The sequence below is a fragment of the Diabrotica virgifera genome, chromosome 5, assembly GCF_917563875.1.
Source record: "Diabrotica virgifera virgifera chromosome 5, PGI_DIABVI_V3a".
Lineage (NCBI taxonomy): Eukaryota > Metazoa > Arthropoda > Insecta > Coleoptera > Chrysomelidae > Diabrotica > Diabrotica virgifera.
In genome coordinates, this window is record NC_065447.1 from 56,541,174 (window position 1) to 56,559,573 (window position 18,400).

The window sequence follows — 18,400 nt, forward strand, 5'->3', positions numbered from 1 at the left end:
TGACTTACCTCAAAGATGTCTCGTCCGCTTGGTATAAGTATATCATAAACAGCTTCCAATTTGCTGATGAAGCCCTTGATAAATATTTTTAGAAAACCAGATATTCCTTGTCCAGATTTCAGATTTTCTACACCTTTTAACAGTGAATTTATTAAAGGATTCCTTATACCAAAACTAAAATAAATATTGTTCTGAAGCTATTTCCTTGTGGCATTTTTATGATTAATTATTTATATGGGAAATAAGCCACAATTAAAATGAAAAAAAAAAATGTATTAACGTTTCGACGCCCAAATCGGGTGCCGTTGTCAAAATACAAAATATTACTAAATAAACAAAAATGTTGTTGCTAAGCAAAAAAATTCTTCTAATAATTTATTGAATCTGACTCATTTATATTGGCAATTTAGACATATATTATACATTTTAAAGTAGAAGACTTTAAAATGATATTGCGAATATTTATGAGTTGCGTTCCTGGGACGACTTACTGAAAGATAATTCATTCGATTACATGAAATCAACCCCAACTCAAGAATATCCGTCACAAAAAAATTATAGCATGTGATCTGTCTTTAAAAAGACAACCAAATGCAACGACAGTAAAATTCTCGCGTTAGAGACTTCATAGTAAATCACAAGGGAAAACCAGGAAAATACCTTGTGATACTATCCCGACATCGTAAGTATTTGGTCTTAAATTTAATTTACTCTCAAAAAATAATACCAAATTCTGACTTGTAACATGTTTAAATTATAAATAATATTAATAATACTAGATATATAAGTAATACTAAAATATAAAATATGTACCAGCTCGATGTTATTGACTTACTAATCTTGGTATTTTCTTTCTGTTGACTTCCTCTTTCAGTATGGGCAACCACATCCTACTGCATTCTACCGAGGAATTTGCGACACAATTGGTTTCATTTAGCAGAATTAGAGCCGCTTCTTTGATTTTTCTCTTTTTACTATCTGATTCTTTCAGGACTATACTTGAATCTCTCCACTGAACTCTATGTTCATTATCCCATGCGTGTTGACATATTTGAGATCTATCAAATTATCTATTTTTAATATAAGATTGATGTTCACTTATTCTAACGTCTAATGGTCTTGATGTCTCACCTAAATAAAATTGTTCGCATTCACAAGGTATTTTATAAATGCAATTATTTGTTCTTTCTTGATCATTGTTAGGTTTAGTTTTAGATAGAATAGATCTCAATGTGTTTGTTGTTTTGAATGTTGTTGAAATGTTGAATTTATTTCCTATTGTTTTAAGTTTCTCGGATAGTCCTTTTATATATGGTATTGATATTTTTCTCGTATTATTTCTTGTGAATGTTGTAGGATCCCGTTCTAAGTTGTTCTGTTCCATTCGATCCAATCTTGACAATTCCTTATTTATAAACGATAAAGGATAATCATTTTTTAATAAAACAGATGTTAACAATTGTTTTTCTGCTAAAAAGGAATTTTCGTTAGAACAAGTAATTTTGGCTCTATCATATAAGGATTTAATGATTCCCTTTTTAACGTTGATGTTGTGATTTGACTTGTAATTGAGGTATCTGTTGGTGTGTGTTGATTTTCTATACACTTGAGTCTCATATCCAATATCCTTCTTTAAAATCAACACATCGAGGAAAGGTAGGCTGTTATTGTATTCCTTTTCCATTGTAAATTTTATTGTCTCTTCTTGATCGTTTATAATATTCAGGAACGTATCCAACAATTCTGATTTATGAGGCCATATTGAAAACACATCATCTACATATCTCCACCATACTGTGGGTTTTAAATTTTGTTTAGAAATAATATTAGTTTCGAAATCCTCCATAAATATATTAGCCAATAGTGGAGATAAAGAAGAGCCCATTGCTAGACCAAAATTTTGTTTATAGAATTCATTGTTTAGTTGAAAATAGGTATTATTGGTACATAATGTATAATATATATACTTCTACTTTAAAATGTATAATATATATCTAAATTGCCAATATAAATGAGTCAGATTAAATAAATTATTAGAAGAATTTTTTTGCTTAGCAACAACATTTTTGTTTATTTAGTAATATTTTGTATTTTGACAACGGCACCCGATTTGGGCGTCGAAACGTTAATAAACTTATTTTTTTTTTTCATTTTAATTGTGGCTTATTTCCCACTAAAATAAATAGATTATTGTTGGATATTTCAAAATTTTTAATGTATTAATAACTAACACTTACTTGGATATAACTTTTTTAATCTTCCCGACAGGATCTCTTAATATATCTGAAAGGAAGCTTCTCACTCCATATCCCAGATGCTCTTTGCTTAAATAAAGAATATGTATATTATACAGGGTGTAACAAAAATAGAGGTAATAAATGAAATCACATTTTCTATGACCAAAAATAGTTCGATTGAACCTAACTTACCTTACTTAGTACAAATATGCACATAAAAAAAGTTACAGCCCTTTGAAGTAACAAAATTAAAATCGATTTTTTCCAATATATCGAAAAATATTATAGATTTTTAATTTAAATTAGATATGTAGCATTCTTATGGTAGGAACATATTAAAACAATATAGTAAAATTTGTGCACTCCATAAAAATTTTATGGGGGTTTTGTTCCCCAAACTTTTGAGTACGTTCAATTAAATTATTACTGTGGTATCATCAGCTAAACACAATGTTCTTAGAACTTTTTTGCCTCTTAGTATTTTTTCAATAAGCCAGTTTTTATCAAGATGCGGTTTCTCTTTTAAGAGTGAATGCGCAAATATTTCATGGCTGTCTTTACTTTTTCCTTCTTTACACGGCAAATCACGTGTAGAAAAATTCTAACTGGTATGGATATGTAAACATTACTTGACAATGGCATTGTCATCATTAACTAAAGAGATGGATTTTTAATATTCTTGGAAAACTGTTACTTGTATAATCGCTTAAATTATTAATTCAGTTAATTAATATGATAATTTTTTCACTAACTATGTATTCAGTGATTAAAATAATTTATTGACTATACAATAAAAACTAACACTTAATCGAGAAAAAAGGAAAAGTTATAAAGTGATTTTTTTAAGAATAGGTATATTGTTACCATGGAACGCTTGTTTAAATTTTGAACCTCTTTAAAAACAAAATACTTGGATCACAGAATATACCCTGGTGTATTGATAACAATGTTTTAGAGGCTATTACTTCGTTTTTCAATACCATTTATACCAGTGGACAACTTCCTAATGGCTGGTCTAATTCACTGTTTATAGCTCTACCTAAGAAGACAACAGCAAAAACCTGTGCTGATTATACAGGATGTTTCATTAATAATTGTCCATATAGTAACTGGTAAAACCTTAGCACAAAATATGAAGAGTTAACCTAAAACACTTAAATAAAATGTGGTTCCTTACTGAGTTACAGGGTTTTCTATCTCAAAATTTAAAAAATAATTTTTGCTCAGCATTTGAAAACTATTTGACGTATCCTTTTCATACTTAACAGAAAGTGCGACTACTATAAACCCTACTAAATTATGATAAACAAACGTTTTTAGCTACTACCAGAGGCGTACGACAGGGGATAGTGAATGGTTGACCCTTCTCAAATTCTACGCCACTAGGAATTACTAATTTAGTGCCATTTTTAGATTCTTCAATATTTTCTACGTAAATAATATACTCCTTGTTGGTAACGATAAAGTCATTAGTTTTCGAGATATTTGAAGTTAAATATGAAACGGCACAGTTAATTTGATTAATTTATGATATGATTCATATGATTAAAATTTAAAAATTATTTGTACCCAGTACTTTAAAACTATTTGGGGTATCCTTATCATACTTGACAGAAAGTGTAGGTACTGTACACCCTACTAAATTAAGATAGATAAACGTTTCTAGCTACTACCAGAGGCGTACGACAGGGGATAGTGGCTGGTTGACCCTTCCCAAATTCTACGCCACTGACGAAATTGCTATTTTAGTGTAATTTTTTGATTTTTGTAACGATTTTTGTAACGATAAAATTATTAACGATATATTAAAATTAAAGTAAACGTTGAAAAGCAGTGGTGACAAAAGGCATCCCTGCCGTATTCCTCTTTTAAAATTAAGAGCCTGTGATTCCACACCATCTACTAAATCTGATGTTGTTGGATTCCAATATAAATTTGCAATTATTCCAGCATCTCTGCCGTCCAAGCATATGTCTTTTAGAGCTTCGATCAATATATAGTGCTTAACACGATCAAATGCCTTTTGGAAGTCAATAAAACAACAGTATATGTCTACAGATATATCTCGACATCTTTGAGCAAGTACATACGTTCATTCCAAACAATGCCTCTCTCGTTCCAAACCCGTTACGGAAACCAAACTGTGTGTCATCCAGGTATTCCTCGCATTTATTGTAGATACGACCATGTATTACCTTCAGAAAAATTTTTAATACATGGTTTAACAAACTGATGGTTCTACAGGGTGTTTCATTATTAATTGTCCATATAGTAACTAAAGAAACCTTAGCACAAAATACGAAGATTTAACCTAAAACACTTTAATGAAATGTGGTTCTTTACAGAGTTGCAGGGTGTTTTATCTAAAAATTTTAAAAATTATTTTTGCTCAGCATTTTAAAACTATTCTACGTATGGTTTTCATACTTGGCAGGAAGTGTAGGTACTGTACAAACTACTAAATTATGTTAAACAAAGGTTTCTGTCTATTACCAGAGGCGTACGACGGGGGAAAATGAATGGTTGACCCTTCCCAAATTGCTATTTTAGTGTAATTTTTTGATTTTTGTAACGATTTTTAATAAATTTCGTCAGTGGCGTAGAATTTGGGAAGGGTCAACCATTCATGTTCCCCCGTAGTACGCCTCTGGTAATAGACAGAAACCTTTGTTTAACATAATTTAGTAGTTTGTACAGTACCTACACTTCTTGCCAAGTATGAAAAGCATACGTCGAATAGTTTTAAAATGCTGAGCAAAAATAATTTTTAAATTTTTAGATAAAACACCCTGTAACTCTGTAAAGAACCACATTTCATTAAAGTGTTTTAGGTTAAATCTTCGTATTTTGTGCTAAGGTTTCTCTAGTTACTATATGGACAATTAATGTTGTTCTGAAGTTATTTTCTTGTGGCATTTTTATAATCAAGTATATTCAAATGGGAAATAAGCCACAATTTTACCTAAAAATGATTTTATTAACGTTTCGACGCCCAAGTCGGGTGTCGTTGTCAAAATACAAAATGTCATTTTATTATAATGACATAATTATATATATATTAAATGTCATATATTAAAAAAAAATACATTTTGTATTTTGACAACGACACCCGACTTGGGCGTCGAAACGTTAATAAAATCATTTTTAGGTAAAATTGTGGCTTATTTCCCATTTGAATATACTTGATTATGGACAATTAATAATGAAACACCCTGTAGAACCATCAGTTTGTTAAACCATGTATTAAAAATTTTTCTGAAGGTAATACATGGTCGTATCTACAATAAATGCGAGGAATACCTGAATGACACACAGTTTGGTTTCCGTAACGGGTTTACGGGTTTGTAACGAGAGAGGCATTGTTTGGAATGAACGTATGTACTTGCTCAAAGATGTCGAGATATATCTGTAGACATATACTGTTGTTTTATTGACTTCCAAAAGGCATTTGATCGTGTTAAGCACTATATATTGATCGAAGCTCTAAAAGACATATGCTTGGACGGCAGAGATGCTGGAATAATTGCAAATTTATATTGGAATCCAACAACATCAGTTTTAGTAGATGGTGTGGAATCACAGGCTCTTAATTTTAAAAGAGGAGTACGGCAGGGATGCCTCTTGTCATCACTGCTTTTCAACGTTTACTCCGAAAGAACGTTGAGAAAAGCTCTTTCTGAAAAACAAGAAGGATTGTGAACGGTGAACTCATTAATAATTTGCGATATGCGGACGATACAGTACTCCTAGCTCTAGTCAAGAAGATCTGCAAACACTACTTGATAGTGTCGTTGAGAGTTGTAGGGAGGCAGGTCTGGATCTGAACATACGGAAAACCAAAATACTCGTAATAAGTAAACAGCAGCATATAAAACCGTTTATATATGTAAATAATACCAAACTTGAGAAAGTTGATAAAATCGTTTACCTTGGGCAGCAAATAAATTGTAACGCAGAAAGTCACGGCGAAATTAGATCTAGGATAGAGCAGGCTAGAGCCGCTTTTAGAAGGATGTCCAAGGTGTTATGTAACAGAGACCTAAAATTGGCATTGAGAATCCGCCTACTTCGCTGCTACGTGTTCTCGGTCTTACTTTATGGTGTCGAGTCCTGGACTGTAAATAAAATCGATCTAAACCGCCTTGAGGCTTTCTAAATGTGGTGCTATAGAAGAATTTTAAAAATTTCCTGGGTGGAGAAGACTCGAAACTCCACAATACTAAAACGTCTCAGCAAGACTACTGAGATCATAAAAAGCATCAAGCAGAGAAAGCTGGAGTACTTCGGACATGTAATGAGAGGTCCCAAATATAGGTTGCTACAAAATATTATGCAAGGAAAAATAGCAGGCAAACGCAGTCCAGGGCGAAGAAGAACCACATGGTTGAAAAACTTGCGAGATTGGTATGGTGTTGATACAAGCATGCTATTTAGGGTGGCAGTGAATAAAATTAAGATAGCTATGATGGTAACCAACGTTCTGAAAGGACATGGTACATAAAGAAGAAGAAGTCAGGAACTTTGAAAGTATTGGTTCAGTATCACAGAAAAGACGTGGCAGTGTCAGAACCGCTCGCACACCACAGAATATTGAAGCGGTGCCAAATTCACAGCGTGCGGAAAAGTAAAACGCGTGCGGAAAAGTAAAACGCGTGCGGAAAAGTAACACGCGTGTGGAAAAGTAAAACTTTCTAAACTAAAACGCGTGCGCGAAAGTAGACATTTTTGCACGCTCGTAGAAAAAATGAATTTTCACATTATTAACAGGTTTCTACAATCGTACTTAACCATACAAATATGTGGTGGATTCGACAAACGTTAAAAATATCTCGATAAACAGTGGCTTATCGAAAAAGTACTAAGACGTAAAAAAGTTTAAAAACATGTAATTAATGGTACCACAATAATAATTTAACTGGAACGTACACAAGAGTTTGGGGGGTTTAAAGGAACAAACCCCCATAAAATTTTTATGGGGTGCACTTTCATTATAATTTGTTTTTAATATGTTCCTGTAATAAATACGCTACGTGTCTATTTTCAATAAAAAATCTATAACAGTTTTCGATATCCATATTGGAAAAAATCGATTTTCATTTTGTAACTTCAAAGGGCTGTAACTTTTTTTATCTACTCTATGTCATATTATGTTTTTAGTTTGTGAAAACTGTCATTATAGAGAGCAGTGCGTGAAGGGTTTAAAGTGTGCGTGAAGTAACAATGTATTTTAAATGGGATTTACTTTTTCACACTGTTTTTGACACACTTTTATATAATCAAAAATATCCTTAACATTCGCGTTGTCATGGTGATGACATAATGAGCAATAAATTACAACAAAAATTTTGACGGTTTTGTGGTTTGAAAGAAATTAGAATTTTTAAATGTCAAAGTTCTAAAAATTGTAGAATAGAAATGAATTCCAGTGACGAAGGGTTACAGTTTTTTATTTATTTATCGTAGATAAAATATTGTATGAAACTGTGCGTGTAAGATATGGCTACTTTAATCCCCGGGGGCTACTTCAATCATAACTTTCCGCCTAAAATATAACTTACGCGATGTATAGCACTCGCTCCGTTGTCGCTCGTGCTCTAAACGTCGCGTGCGTTCGCAAAAAGCATACTTCACGAACTGTTTCATAAATAACTATTATGTGCACATTTTTTGAACTAAGGTAAGTTAGGTTTAATAGAACTATTTTTGGTAATAAATTGTGTGATTTAATTTATGACCTGGATTTTTGTTAAATTCTGTATAATATACAGGATGCTTCATCTTATTCGCCTAGGTCTCTATAGGGAAAACAACTTGATATTAAAAAAATTCTTTACAGAAATATAGAGAGCCGCTAACACTACAAACTAAAATAATGTGAATTATAAGGGTGCTTCAAAAAAGAGTGGTAGGTCTATATCAAAGTTATATTTTTTCTCATAGAACACCCTATCCTGATGACATTTTTGAATTGCCCTTAAATAATAAGCTATACTTTCATCAAGGTTCCCTATGCCTTAACACAGTGTGTTTTAATATATTTCTAATTTTATAAAGATGTAAGGTTTTAGCCAAAAATAAATATCTACGATTCTCAGAATCGTCGACAATTTTTTTCTTGGATCTTAATAATAGACTATTCAGCATATTTAAACAGGTGTTTTATGTAACAAAAATTTCTACAGGGTGGTCAACATATTAGATTGTTATATTAACAAATGCAAGCTGTAATAACGTACTTATTTTAAATGAAACATCCTGTATTTTTTAGTCTATTGTGTGGAAAATTTACTTAGCTTTCAAACTATGTTAGGGTTTCCATTACCTATCTTTGTACAGGGTTGTCAAAATATTAGATTGTTCTATTAACAAATTCAAACTGTAATAACTTCCTTATTTTAAATGAAACACCCTTTATTAGTCTATTGTGTGGAAAATTTACTTAGCTTTTCATCTCCAATAGAGTTTTCTATATCTATTTCGTAGATATTTATTTTTTCCAAAAAAGATACATTTTTATAATAATCGAAATAAACCAAAACACCCCCTATTTAGGTATAGAGCTATTGCTCTTATAAAAATGTAACTTATTTTTTAAGAAGTTCAAAACTGTCATCAGATATAGGGTGTTCTATAAAAAAAATATATAACTTTGATATATGTACCATTCTTTTTTGAAGCATCCTGTATAATTTACATTAGTTTTATATTGTAGTGTTAATGGCCCTGTACGTTTCTGTGAAGAAATTTTGTTTTAATATCAAGTCGTTTTCCGTACAGAGACCGAGGTGAATAAGATGAACCTTTCTGTATATACAGTTAATACATATACATATATAGTGAGGGGCAAAACTGTGGAACAAATTCCTGTATAAATAATAATGTTATTCTTTATATTCTTGAATAGAGAATGGAACCTTTCAAATGAGCTATCACACGACCCCTATACTCATTAAAACAAATATCGATTCCGTTATCACGCCCAGATTGGTTACGTCACTAGTATTATATATATATATATATATATATATATATATATATATATATATATATATATATATATATATATATATATATATATATATATATATATATATATATATATATATATATATATATATATGATATATATGTATATATATATATATATTGTTATATTTCTATTTGATATAAAAATTAAAATTTGATAATTATAAACAAAATTCACTTTAATATAAAATATTTTCAATTTTCTCAACCACGGGCATATAAATTTAAAACAACCTGTATACAACAAATTGTTATATGTAATTTTAAGAAGTGATTAGAATAAGCGTACGAAACTCGGAACAATGTGCTTAGAATAAACAAAGTGAATGACGCGTACCATTATCGTTTCTTCGCGGAAGGTTGATCATTAGCCTATGCTAAATAAAACTCAGTGAAATAGATGATAGTTCATTATCGTTTTTCGCGGAAGGTTTCGATCATTAGCCTATGCTAAATAAGACTCATTTGAAAGAGAGAATAGGTCATTAAAATTTGTAAATAGTTAGAAAGTATTTTAGAATGGGAATTAAATATTTTCTTTTGAAATCCATTAAGCATATTTAGAAAGATTAAAAATTGGTTTTGAGGAATATTACGAATGAGAGTTGGTGGTGGAAGATTGATTTGTGAATTTGGAAGGGATATTTAGAAAGTAGGGGAATGAATGACAAAGTGAGAGCAGAATGTTTTGAGCTGTCGAGAAGTGAAGTCGAGTAGTAGACGGTAGTGTTCGAGGAGTGAGAAAGCCGGTGTAGTTCCGTGAGTGTGGAGTATCTATCGTGGAACGAGAAGTAGGCCAGGTCGAGAGTAAAAGAACCTCCTTGAGCCCAGAGTGTCCCGGTAGCTGATAGCAGTTTCGAAAAAGGTAGAACACAGCATCACGACAAAAGCAGGAACGAGAGCTATTCGAGCTAGTTTTTCAAAGGAGAACATCACTGGAAGCCAGGACGAGGTTTGATCGCAGCCAAGGATAGCAGGAAAGGGTTTTGTGTGAGGACATTTTCAGTTCACCAGGAAAAGGTCAGTCTCATTTGTTTGGACATGAATGTATGGGTTTTTCGTATTAAATTCCACATAAAAAATTGAATAACATAATCAATAATATCAGAAAAGCTTCATCAAACTTAAATAGAGTTGTTCCTAATAACTCCTAATAGTTAAATGTTAATAAAAACTTTCAATTGAAAACCAAAAGGAAATAAGATTCCCATTTGTAAATGTTATGTTTAAGAATAATAAGAAATAGCAAATATTAAGCATTGGTTGCCTTTTAAATAAAATAAAAAATATTTTGATTATAATTGTAACCCATATGTGTATTTTTTTTTACTCTTTTCTTTTCTATCCCGATTAGGAACCATTAAGAAATATTTAGAAGCCACGGAAGTAAGTAATTAATTTATAATTCGCCCTGAGATTGAAAACATATTGATATGTGATCTGGTTAATTAATTGGATTAGTATTAATACATTGATTAAATTAAGTAACATATAAGAATATTATCTCATATCAATAATCAAGATCACATCAACTGTCGTCCAACGTGGAAAGCATTGTAAAGTATTTCTAGTGGCAAATTTGAAGGATAGAAAGAGTAAAGCCGGTATTTGAAAATTTATATGCCTGTGGTAAAAAGTGAGATACTTACATTTGATAACATAAAATTTTAGATCTCTTTAGGTACAAATTTTACATAACTGATTTAATATTTTATTTTTACGATATTTACATTTGATATATTTATTGACAATTTATAATATTTGGGTGAGAAAAAGTCGTCTTGGTAACATACTAGTAAAATTTCATATTTGGCGGGGACAGTACTTCTTGAAAACAAATGTCTGTGACAAGAAGCCAAAGCAAGGACAACAAAAAACAAAAAGAACATTCAGACCAAGAAGATATTTTAGACAAGACAATCATGGCATCAGAACAGCAAGAATTATCAGGAATAGATAAACTATTACAACTGATGCAACTCCAGTCACAAAAAATGGATGAAGCAAAAAGGACAATGGATAAAAATCAGGAGGAAACAAAACTAGCAATGGATGAAGCAAAAAGGACAATGGATAAAAATCAGGAAGAAACATCAAAGAAAATGGATAAAGTGGATCAAAAAATGGAGGAAACACAACAAAAAATGGAACAGAAAATGGATAAAGTGGAGAAAAAAATGGATGACAATCAACAGGAAACAAAACAAGCGATAGAAGAGAACAATAAGAAAATAGAGGAACGCATAGAAAAGTATGAAATGAAAATTAAAGATCACATGCAAAAACAAGAAATGAGAATGAAGGACCACATGAAAGAACAAGAAATGAAAATTCAAAATAAAATGAAGGAGTTAACGAATTGCCAGAAAAAAGAAATGGAAAGTTTGGAAAACAAGTTGCAAAACGCTATTCAAGCAGACATAGAAGAAGTGGAAAGAAAGATTGCGGAAATCAATACGCAACAAAATGTCGGAGAAAGAAGAGAAATGGTTATACATAGCACAGATGACGTGAAGATAAGGTTTGGCGGGGATGTAAGAAGATTACACCCAGTGCCGTTCATTAATAGCCTGAAAAAGAAAATACAACACATCGGAAATTTCGATACAGCAAAAGAAACTATCAGAAACCATCTCAAATATGAAGCAAGCCTATGGTTCGATAGTAAAGAAGAAGAATTCGGCAATTGGCAACAATTTGAACAAAAATTTTTGAATTATTTCTGGGGAAAGGTCCAACAATTGGAAATTAACAAGGAATTGCAAAATGGGAAATACAATGATAGGATGGGTGTATCAGAAAGGACATATGCTTTGCAAATTTACAATAATGCAAAACATTTACAATATAATTACTCATCGGAACAATTAGTCGAACTGATTGCAAGACATTTCGAGGAAACGCTGGAAGACCATATCACATTGCAAAATTACAAAGACATAGATAGTTTATGCCAATTCCTACAAATAAGAGAATCACGTCTAAGAGAAAGAAAATCAAGAAGGTCGCGAGAAGATTACAGGCCCCGAGAAACACAAGATTACAGAGATAGAAATCAAAATAGGAGGGACTATACAAGACGAGATTTTAATCCCAGAAGGGAAAACGAAAATAGAGAAAACGGAAGAGGAAATTATGAACAAAGAAATAGGCAATGGAATGAGGACAGAAATCGAGAATACCAGAATAGAAACACCACACGCTCAAATCAAGAAAACAGAAATAATGGTAGACAAAATGAACAGGGATATCGAGAAAACCGAAACAGATCCGACAGACCAAGAGAAAATAGAAGAGAAGTGAATAATACCCAGACAGATGAATATGACGGAGAGAGACATTATGACGAAAATATAAACAACGATGAGCAACCGGCGTCTTTTCACGACGGCGCTCACTAAAAACCAAAAATCAAACAGGAATCTTTTGTCACCCCAAGGAGTTTATTAAATTGGCAGGAAACAACGAAAAGAAAAATGGAGTTAATTTAAAATTTGTGGATGGATTTATCACCGAGAAACCAATTAAAATTATGATAGACACTGGATCTGAAATAACATTGGTCAACAGAAAACTAATAGAAGAAGTTAACTTAACAAATTTAATTTATAAAATACCTAGGGTAAATTTAGTGGGCGCAAACAAACGGACATTGGCAACTATAAATGAAGGCATACGAGTAATGGTACGACTGGGCAAGAATATGTATGCACTACAATGTGTAATAATGCCAAACATGTCACATGACATGATAGTAGGAGTGGACGAATTGGCAGAAAAACATGTAGTGATAGATTTTAAAAATAATACGATGAAACTAACAGAAGAAAAAGAAAAAGAACAGGACAAGGAACATGAGAAACAAAATACGGACGAATCAGGTAAAGAACAAACAGTGGAAATGAATTTGGCAGCGAAGCAAGGACAAAGAAGAAAAAGGAGAAAAGGTCAGAAAAAGATAAAAGAAAATGAAACCTGTGGCTCCTCAAAAGAAGAGTTGAGCCCAGAAGAAGAAAATTTGAGAGTATCAGAAACAAAGGAAACCTGGGATTCCTCAAAAGAAGAGACGGGCTCAGGAGAAGAAGAAATAAAGCTAAAAAATGAAAGTGAAAAGAATATGATTGAAACAGTGGTATTTGAAGAGGAGGTATATGCAAACGAGGATGCAGAATGCACGGTAAACATGTGTGAAGAATCTGAGAAAAAAGACAGAAAATTGATATGTGGAGAAGGGAAAGAAAAAGAATTGCGGTTGATGTTAAGAAACTACGAAAATTTGATCAATGAGGAGAACAGAGTGGCTAAAAAGTACGAACATTCATTTGAGGTGAAAAACTTGGGAAATTTTCGATCAAAGACTTACCCGATTCCATACAAGTATCGACAAGAGGTGAAAGAAGAAATAAATAAAATGTTGGAAGATCAAATCATCGAAAGATGTGATTCACCGTATGTTAACCCGATTGTGATAGTAAAGAAAAGCAGTGGAGAATTGAGATTATGTTTAGATGCCAGGAATATCAACCAGCACACTGTATCACAATATGAATCACCTCTAAACATCGAGGCCATTTTTGGAAGAATCACCGGGTCAAACATATTTTCGAAAATTGACTTAAAACACAGTTTTTGGTTGATACCGTTAGCTGAAAAGTGTAGAAACTACACCGCTTTTTCTATTGATGGTATTGTCTACCGGTTTAAGGTAGTGCCGTTTGGATTGCAGAGTGCTTGTGCTGCACTCGTCCGAGCTCTACATACCATTTTGAATCGCCACGAAGATTTCATAGTTCATTATATCGATGATTTATTAATTTTTTCACAAGATACTCAGAGTCATCTGAAACACATAGAAATAATTCTGGAAGAATTGGACACAGCGGGATTGAAATTAAACATTGAAAAATGTCAATTTTTTCAAAAAGAAGTCATTTATTTGGGTTTTCAATTGGACACCAAAACAGTAAGATTATCCGAAGACAGAGTCAAGCTCATAGATGAATACCCAAGACCAACGAATTTGAAAACATTGAGAGGTTTTCTTGGCACGATTAATTATTTTAAAAAACTGATTCCCGATTTGAGCCAAAAGGAAATCCCTCTGATAAAGTTGCTTAAAAAAGGAATAAAATGGAATTGGAAAGAAGAACAGGAGGAAGCTTTCGAAACATTAAAACGAGAATTCGCAAAAGGAACGAAAATATACCACCCCATTTACAATTTACCTTTTATACTCCGAACTGATGCGTCCATACAAAAATTTGCAGGAGTTCTGTCTCAAATACAAAACGACCAAGAAGTGCCGATATGTTTTATATCGCGAGTGACTAAAACACATGAGAGAAAATATAGTGTTACAGAATTGGAGTTTGCCAGTGTACTATATTGCGTGAACAAATTGAGGTTTTACTTATTGGGAGCAAAATTCACAATCGAAACAGACCATGCAGCTTTAGTACATATCATGAAGAATAGATTAGTAAATAATAGAATACATAGAGGTATTCTATTATTACAGGAGTATGATTTTGAGTTCCGATATATAAAAGGAAAAGACAACATAATAGCCGACGCTCTAACACGGGATGAGGACACGGGAAAAAAGGAAACAATTACTCTACAGGTGGGACTAAATAGATTAATACAAGAAGAAGGGATATATTCGTTAAATGAGATAAGGACAAACCAAGAAGACCTAGAGGAAAGAGAGAAAAGAAGAGCGGAAGTAGAAAATGACATATATTTTAAGAGAATAGACGGAAAGGAACTATATTTAGTGACACAGACATTGGCCGAAAAGATAATAAAGAAATTACATGAGGACAATGGGCATATCGGTAGCAGAAAAGTTTGGCTCGTTTTTAGGAAAAATTACATCAGCCGACAGGATTACCGCATTGCAAAGGAAATTACCCAGAAGTGCGATGTATGTCAAAAATATAAGAGTCGGAATTTCAAAAACGAAAATGTTGCCAAAAATATTGAAGCCCGAAACAAACTAGACATTGTAGCAATAGATATGTTAAGCGATCTAATTATGACCACTAAAAGGAACAAACATATTCTGGTAATGGTGGATGTGTTTTCAAAATACGTAAAATTATATAGTTGCCGCACCACAAAGGGGGAGGAAATATTAAGAAAAATCGACAATTTTATAGCCATAGTAGGAACACCAAAAAAGATCCTACTGGACAATGCAACGTATTTCCGAAATGATCGTTTCAAGGGACAACTTCGAGAACGAGGAATAGAGACAAATTTTGTCAGCATCAGGCATCCACAGAGTAATCCTTCGCATTGCAACAGATGGTCAACATCGCCACTGGGACAGGAAAATGGCGGAAATAGAAAGGTATCTAAATACAATTCCGAGCACAGTAACAAAAGAGACCCCAGAATACATCATGAAGGGTGTATTGCCGATAAGGCCATGGGAAGACCAAGAGCCAAAAGAATATCAACAGGTGATTGAAACCGTACAGAGAAGATTACGGCGAAGCAACGAAAAATATATCCAAAGACAGGAACAAAATAGAAAAAGAAGACCAGTGACTTTCCAAAAGGGTGAAAAAGTACTCGTGAGGGCATTACGAGTACTTCGTGAATAATGAAAATGGGATAAATAGTTATGAGTTGAGGCACAGGAACTCGGAAAAGATCCGAGGAATTTATAATATTCACGATGTATACAAATATCACGAATAAAAGACAGAATTACATGAAGTAGATAGTAAGTTAGGGTATAAGACATAGATTAAAGTAAGAAAATATACAGGGAGTTGGTTTTGCCTCGAGAAAATTTATTTAAAAATGCAGATAAATTTTATCGAATACAAGGCGGGGATTTGTTATATTTCTATTTGATATAAAAATTAAAATTTGATAATTATAAACAAAATTCACTTTAATATAAAATATTTTCAATTTTCTCAACCACGGGCATATAAATTTAAAACAACCTGTATACAACAAATTGTTATATGTAATTTTAAGAAGGGATTAGAATAAGCGTACGAAACTCGGAACAATGTGCTTAGAATAAACAAAGTGAATGACGCGTACCATTATCGTTTCTTCGCGGAAGGTCGATCATTAGCCTATGCTAAATAAAACTCAGTGAAATAGATGATAGTTCATTATCGTTTTTCGCGGAAGGTTTCGATCATTAGCCTATGCTAAATAAGACTCATTTGAAAGAGAGAATAGGTCATTAAAATTTGTAAATAGTTAGAAAGTATTTTAGAATGGGAATTAAATATTTTCTTTTGAAATCCATTAAGCATATTTAGAAAGATTAAAAATTGGTTTTGAGGAATATTACGAATGAGAGTTGGTGGTGGAAGATTGATTTGTGAATTTGGAAGGGATATTTAGAAAGTAGGGGAATGAATGACAAAGTGAGAGCAGAATGTTTTGAGCTGTCGAGAAGTGAAGTCGAGTAGTAGACGGTAGTGTTCGAGGAGTGAGAAAGCCGGTGTAGTTCCGTGAGTGTGGAGTATCTATCGTGGAACGAGAAGTAGGCCAGGTCGAGAGTAAAAGAACCTCCTTGAGCCCAGAGTGTCCCGGTAGCTGATAGCAGTTTCGAAAAAGGTAGAACACAGCATCACGACAAAAGCAGGAACGAGAGCTATTCGAGCTAGTTTTTCAAAGGAGAACATCACTGGAAGCCAGGACGAGGTTTGATCGCAGCCAAGGATAGCAGGAAAGGGTTTTGTGTGAGGACATTTTCAGTTCACCAGGAAAAGGTCAGTCTCATTTGTTTGGACATGAATGTATGGGTTTTTCGTATTAAATTCCACATAAAAAATTGAATAACATAATCAATAATATCAGAAAAGCTTCATCAAACTTAAATAGAGTTGTTCCTAATAACTCCTAATAGTTAAATGTTAATAAAAACTTTCAATTGAAAACCAAAAGGAAATAAGATTCCCATTTGTAAATGTTATGTTTAAGAATAATAAGAAATAGCAAATATTAAGCATTGGTTGCCTTTTAAATAAAATAAAAAATATTTTGATTATAATTGTAACCCATATGTGTATTTTTTTTACTCTTTTATTTTCTATCCCGATTAGGAACCATTAAGAAATATTTAGAAGCCACGGAAGTAAGTAATTAATTTATAATTCGCCCTGAGATTGAAAACATATTGATATGTGATCTGGTTAATTAATTGGATTAGTATTAATACATTGATTAAATTAAGTAACATATAAGAATATTATCTCATATCAATAATCAAGATCACATCAATATATATATATATATATATATATATATATATATATATATATATATATATATATATATATATATATATGCCCAAAAATTAAAATTTAAAAATACAAATCGACATTTTTCGGGATTTATCCCCAAAATCCTCCATTTTAGAGAAAATGATTTTATTCCATAATTTAGCCCATCTCTGTATATTAATGAATAATAAACATGAATATTTTTAACAAAACTCTTAGAAAACATTTCTGTTTTAATTTATGATAATAAAAAGGAATTATTATGAAATTCAAACTACTAACCGAATCTTATATGATGTCGTCGATAAAATTGAATACGAGAACACTACAATACAGAATAACCTTACGATGGTACTCATCTTACTAATTACTGTATGTACTTCTTTCTGATAAAAATTTTTTACTTATTAATATTTGTACTAAAATGAAATGGCGTAATTAACTGCAATAAAATAATATTTTTCTTTTAAATATTAATATAATAGTACATAATACAAATAATTCAATATAATTATTGTTATTAATGATAGTGGGCGAGTAATAAGTAATCGAGTGCAGAACAATGATGTAATTTTTACGAAATGGGTACTTAAATTTTGCCACAATCACGAAATAATAATTAAGTACGCATATGATTCAATTAACGCGTCCCAAGAATACAGTGTTTGTCATAGTATTACTAAATACCTAATAGTTTAAAGTCCCGGTGCTAGGGTATAAGATGCCCGCCTGCAAAAGTAGCATAGGCGCCTTTCGTATTTTGTTAAGTAGTAATTTGTATAACACCAGCAGACAAAAAACTCATTTTGGCGCCCCCCAAACAGGAGCGCCCGCCTGCGTTGCATCCCTTGCAGACCCGTTATCGCCGGCCCTGTA

The 18,400-nt window shown here is 32.2% G+C and overlaps 1 protein-coding gene across 1 annotated transcript in view; it reads right to left on the bottom strand.

Annotated features, from left to right (window-relative positions):
• Positions 1-17,971, bottom strand: part of LOC114338990 (uncharacterized) — a 29,490-nt gene extending 11,519 nt beyond the window's left edge. The window contains exons 1-3 of the mRNA XM_050652542.1: positions 17,807-17,971; positions 2,238-2,324; positions 9-174 (exon numbers count right to left, since the gene is read on the bottom strand). Coding sequence (XP_050508499.1) covers positions 9-174; positions 2,238-2,324; positions 17,807-17,883 — 330 coding nt within the window. The 5' untranslated portion in view covers positions 17,884-17,971. The remainder of the gene's footprint in view (positions 1-8; positions 175-2,237; positions 2,325-17,806) is intronic.
• Positions 17,972-18,400: the final 429 nt, after the last annotated feature.